This window comes from Miscanthus floridulus, chromosome 12 (genome assembly GCF_019320115.1).
Source record: "Miscanthus floridulus cultivar M001 chromosome 12, ASM1932011v1, whole genome shotgun sequence".
In the NCBI taxonomy this organism is placed as follows: domain Eukaryota; kingdom Viridiplantae; phylum Streptophyta; class Magnoliopsida; order Poales; family Poaceae; genus Miscanthus; species Miscanthus floridulus.
In genome coordinates, this window is record NC_089591.1 from 655,317 (window position 1) to 661,243 (window position 5,927).

The 5,927-nt window shown below is 46.9% G+C and overlaps 1 protein-coding gene across 1 annotated transcript; it reads left to right on the top strand.

Annotated features, from left to right (window-relative positions):
* The first annotated feature begins 3,155 nt into the window (after window positions 1-3,155).
* LOC136498279 (uncharacterized) lies at window positions 3,156-4,439 on the top strand. Its single transcript, XM_066494228.1, has 2 exons — window positions 3,156-3,881; window positions 3,981-4,439. Exons 1-2 carry the CDS (start codon window positions 3,156-3,158, stop codon window positions 4,437-4,439), a joined length of 1,185 nt encoding a protein of 394 aa, XP_066350325.1.
* Window positions 4,440-5,927: the final 1,488 nt, after the last annotated feature.

The window sequence follows — 5,927 nt, forward strand, 5'->3', positions numbered from 1 at the left end:
TAGGCTCTGGAATGACTATGTGTTCCAAATTGCTACCCGGTAGAACAAACCGCCCTCGGCTACACTGTTTTCTTCAAAGGACGGACGCAGTGCATCCAAGGCGGAAATCAGCAGCACGGTGGGACAACATGGAGCAGAGAAGGCCGGCAGGCATCTGTCTACCCAAGACCGATGTGATGCTGGATATGGTGTTGATCTGCACCGGACAGTCTCAGGGCAGGCGACGAGGATCAACCCAGAACTGCTAGATGAAGGATCGCATCCCACATCACAAGACACCCTCCAACTACCGCCACGTACTTCCAAGTACAATGCTGCTGCGGGATTAGCCTACCTCTAATCCCTATCACAAGACTCCCTCCAGCTACAGCAAGATACACAAGAACTACAAAATACGCCTGGGGGATGCTCTACTTCAGTAACTATCATATTCATGACTATGGAGATTTCAGACCACGCAACAAAATGCACGATGAATCAAAACAGCACACCAGAAGGGTATTTATAGACCAAAGAAGCGGTGCACATAGACCGGGAGCACCAACGGAACAAACCTAACAAAGGACACAGTGAAAAGATAGAATTCAATGAAAGAGGACTCAGGCGTGAAGGAACAGTACTCTAGAAGGGTATTTATAGACCAAAGAAGCGGTGCACATAGACCGAGAGCACCAACGAAACAAACCTAATAAAGGACACAGTGAAAAGATAGAATTCAATGAAAGAGGACTCAGGCGTGAAGGAACAGTACTCAAGGACAAGCATATTCGAAAGGATATACCAACACTGTACAACTCGTGAGCAAACAACATTTACACTCAACCACTACTATACAACCACATCCGACAACAGCAGACTACCAGAGAATATGCCAAGACCCTGTATTCGAGTTCTTTTTAAATAAAAGAACCCGGAAATGTGCTCGGGGGCTGCAACAGGAAAGGTTTTGAATTCTTCAAACAACCAAGAGTCAAGACCCTCCAACTTTTTGTTCCAAATAGCAAGAGACTCGGGGGCTACACTCAGTGAGTGCACTTTTTTCAAAAAAAAAAGCGCACATCACTCAGAAGACTTCTTCAGAACAAGAATTTTCAAACAACATAAAAATTCAGGAGCCTTCAACTTTTTGTTCCAAATAGCAAGAGTCTCGAGGGCTACACTCAGCGAGTGCACTTTTTCTTCAAAAAAGTGCACGTCACAGAAAAGACTTCTTCAAGGCAGACCACTTCAAGAGCTTACGACAAAAAGAACCCGGACCAATCCATATCCGAGTTCTTTTTGAGCTTCAACGAAGAAACAGATCAAGACAAGATCCTCTAGCTCCTTGTTCCAAATAGCAAGAGGCTCGGGGGCTACACCTAGATGGATGAACTTTTTTCAAAAAAAACACACACCACTCGAAGATCCAAAGAAGCGCTGCATGGTTTCACTCAAGAAAGCACTCGGCCAACCCTTGTTCCTACTCGACAAAAGGAACAAGACGAGGCTTCCAGATTTCAACCATGAAGTGCTCGGGGGCTTGTCGATGCGGGACCCACAGGATACCCCGCAAGGAAAGGAGAAGATCTAGTCTAACTAGGATTCTTCCGTGTAATCCTAGTAGTAATACTACCCTGTAATCCTATTAGGACTCTACATTGTAAATCGACTAGGACTCTAGCCTCCTGACTATATAAAGGAGGGCAGGGCTCCTTAGATCGGGAGTTCAGAGAACAATTGTACAACGCAACACTTTACAATCAATCCAACGCAAAGGCTAACGCCGACTGGACGTAGGGCTATTACTCGATCAGAGATCGAGGGTCCGAACCAGGATAAATCGACTGTCTCTTGCGTTTACCGTCGAGTTCTGCATACGCTGAAGCCCAAACATACTGCCCCGGGTACCCCCATGGCAGGCTATCGGTGGTCAAACATCGACACCGCGACAATGCCGCGCGGCCCTCCTTGCAACTACGATCATCTGCTTCCTCATCGTCTTCCCCACCAGCCTCCATGGACTGAGCCGACGGACGTAGCGCTCGACATGCCGCCGGGGCAAGGGTGAGCCTGCGCCCTCTCCGGCCATTGCCGGACATGCCCAGTGAAACAGGATATGTATTCGCCGATCCTTGCCTATATAAAATCAAGATTTCCACTGCCAAGTTGGCCAACCATAAAAGCCCCAGCCCCGTGGTGTAGCATGTTGGAGAAGATTAGCGGCAACGCAGCATGCGCTGCGCGCATGGTGGCATCACAAGAGCTGCAGTGAGCAAAGTCGGAGGCAAGAGCAGCCATGAGCAAAGTCGGAGAACCATAGGCAGCGGAGGCGACCGACATCATCAGTGGCGACGCCATATATTCCTATCACTTTCTCCTTTACGAGTTGAGCACCGTGTTAAACATGGTGTGAAGTCTGATCCCCAAACGAGTTGAAATGCATGATGCGATCCACAGATGATCCCAAAGTCGAATTACAATACCCGATGCAAAGATCAGATAAGTATCCATGTTTCCAATGTCCGGATGATCGAGGAGTTAGAGCAGTACACATCTAGCAACAGTGGGTCTGTTCAAGACGAGTTGGAACACATGAGGTTTTTATTGAAGAGATTTCTAAGAAGCCGAAATGAATAAGAACTCGGACTGAACACAAGAGAACAGGGACGGGAAAAGGAAAAAAAAGAAAACACGCAACAAAAAAGAAACAGAAATACTAAACACAACAGAACGAGTTAGAGCAGTGTACATCTACATACGGTTGCCAAATGCAGTTGTTATTCCTAATAAAAAAAGGAGGAAAAAAAAGCAAACGCGCTTGATTACAACTAGCGGACACAGCATAAAGTGGAATAGCATTGCTGGATTGCAGGTAACGAACGAACCCGTCGCCTGACCGGCCGGCCGGCCGGCGCCGGCTAGCATGTCTCATGCATGATGTATAGTGTATATATATACCAATAAAATAATCCAGGGGCCGATGATGACGATGATGCAATAATGCATGTCTGCTAGCTAGTATATATATGTATGGATGCAGCAAGCAATGGACTGATCGATATTTCGTAGTTTGAACTTGAAGTACTGGCCGAGTCTTGATCTTGAAGAAGGAATTCAAGCAGGTGCGAGTGAAGTAGTCTATATCTATATATATGGGCGACAAGGCGACGTTGAGGATGGCGAGGCAGGAGCTGGAGGATCTCTACCTGGGCGTGCCGGACGACTCCGTCGATCTCACCTTCAGGGACTTCGCCTTCAAGCCTGCCGCCGCCACGTCGTCGTCCGGTAAACCTTTACCAGCGGCGGCCGCCACCACCACCAGCAAATTGCCAAATAATGCTGCGGCGGCAATAGCAGATCATGTAAGTGTCGTGGACGACGACGCGGATGGCGAGCGCAACAAGAAGCAGACCACGGCGGGCGGCGCCTTGGCCAGGTCGTCCACCAACATCTTCACCTACAGACCCTTGGAGGATCAAGGAGATATCGCCGGTGGTGGTGGTGGTGATGGTGGTGGTCTTGCTGGCGCTGGCGGCGGTGGAGGCCTGCTGCAGCTGCCGCCAATTCCTGCTTCTCCTCTAACAGTACACCTCGCCCACAGCGACGACGACGACGATGACTATGCCGATCATCATCAGTACCACTTCCCAGAAGCAACGACAGCAGCTGCAGGCACGACTACTAGTAGCAGATCAGCTGCTGCTGCTGCTGCTGCTGCCGGAGACCACCAAGCCGCTGGCGGCAGCCGTCCTCGGAGATCACACGTGGCTGACGATGCCATGGGAGGCCGTGAGCGGCGTGCGGCTCGTAGCAACAACAACTACAGGCGGTCGGGCATACCCCACTCCAACATCTGCGCGCTCTGCAACAACTACGTCTACATCTTCCGCCATCGTTGCTTGGTACGTTCGTGTGCAAAACTATTCATTCATTGTCTTCTGATGATCATGCATAGATAGAAGATATATATAAAACATGTCATGATGATAAATATATATTAGGTGTGCGGGCGCGTGTACTGCCGGCGGTGCGTGGGCGCCGGCATGGGCGACATGATGGAGGGCCGCAAGTGCATCGACTGCCTGGGCCGCCGGTACAGCCACAGGTACATCCACCGTGCCGGCGACACCGGCGCCTGCGGATTCTGCTTCTGGGGCAACTCCAAGGCCGTCACCGCGCAGGAGCTCATCTGGGCCGAGAAGGGGCCCGCGCCGCGCAGGCGCCCGCGGCCATACGGACCCTCCTCCATCTCCGCCTCCTACGGCGGCGACGGTGGCTACTACAGCAGCACCAACACCATCGCCTCCGCGTCCATGAGCATGACTATGAACAGCGACAGCAGCATAACCATGATGAAGATGAACGGCGGCCAAGGCAGGAGCATCAGCGGCATGCCGGCTTCGGCGTCCTCCTCCTTTGTCGCGGCTTTTCCCAATAACCCTCACGCACTTCCCCTCTGATGATCGATCCACATATGTGTACGTGTACGTCCCACCCCCAAAAGATTTTTATTATAAGTGTCTCTCTCTCTCTCTCTCTCTTTCTCTCTCTCTCTATATATATATATATACATATATATATATATACATACATATATATATATATATATATATATATATATATATATATATATATATATATATATACATATATATATATAGAACAACTACTCTATAGCTGGCTACAAAATAACCTATTCTGTAGCCACCTTGAGTTACTATAATTACTATGTTAATTTATGAGATTATAGTAACTCCTTACTAAGTGGTTTACTATAACGTTATGGTAAATATCCCTATGTGTTATAGTAACCCAACTATAGTAAATATATATTGACATTATCGTAAATTAGTATATAAAATTATGGTAAATGGAGGTGGCTACAGAATAACTTATTCTGTAGCTGGCTACTGAATAGCCTCTCCCTATATATATATATATATATATATATATATATATATATATATATATATATATATATATATGTGTGTGTGTGTGTGTGTGTGTGTGTGTGTGTGTGTGTGTGTGTGTGTGTGTGTGTCAGCGAAACCTACATTTTTGAGGAATGAAATGCAAAACCTATTATTATTACTATTATTACCTGTAGAAACAAGAAGTCAGCTATCGACTGCTTGTATAATTATCAGATAGTCCGGTTTGAAAACATTGTTTAAACGCAAGACTATCTCGCACATGAATGTATGTGATTTCGAGTTCACTTGCTGTTTTGCTTTTCGTTGACCATCAAAATTGTCCATTTTGTGAATTTGTCAAAGTGTGAAATAGAGACCTCATCATTACGTTTCTCTCGTCGACATGATAAAAATAACATATATGGAACGTCCAATTTAGAGTCTAGATGAACGACTTACGCTCTCAGGAAAATGCTCCAACGTTTGGAAGTTCCGACATGGAACTTCTGAGAAAACTAAAAAAAACATGCTCGGGTGCATGGTTCATCCCCACATCGGAAGTTCCGATAGACATCGGAACTTTCAGCAGACTAAAAAAGGATCATGTCCGAACTACTCCAAATTCATGGTAAACATGTAAAATACATCTTGGAAAGGTTTCCTACGTACTGGGATAAGACCACCTCCTTTATATATATTAGAGGATCATGGCTGATTTTGTAATCCAACATCCAATCGATACTTCTTTTGCCCTAATCTCTTCCAACACCCATGTTGTTGTTCATCGCTTGATCCAATAACAAGGATGGCGTCCTAGGCTTGCCGGGCTACCTAGGGTAACCCGATGATCTCCTTGCCCCGATAGGGTCCCTCCCGGACGAAAGCTTCGACAGTTCCTTTGCTAGTTGCCCGAAAACTAGTCGTTCTTCATCACGTAAAGCATGATTGGTTATCCTTTGGTGGTCTGCCCGTAAACCTCGTCATTCTTCACCACGAATAGTGTTGATTATCCTTTGGTGTTTTGCTTGTAAACCT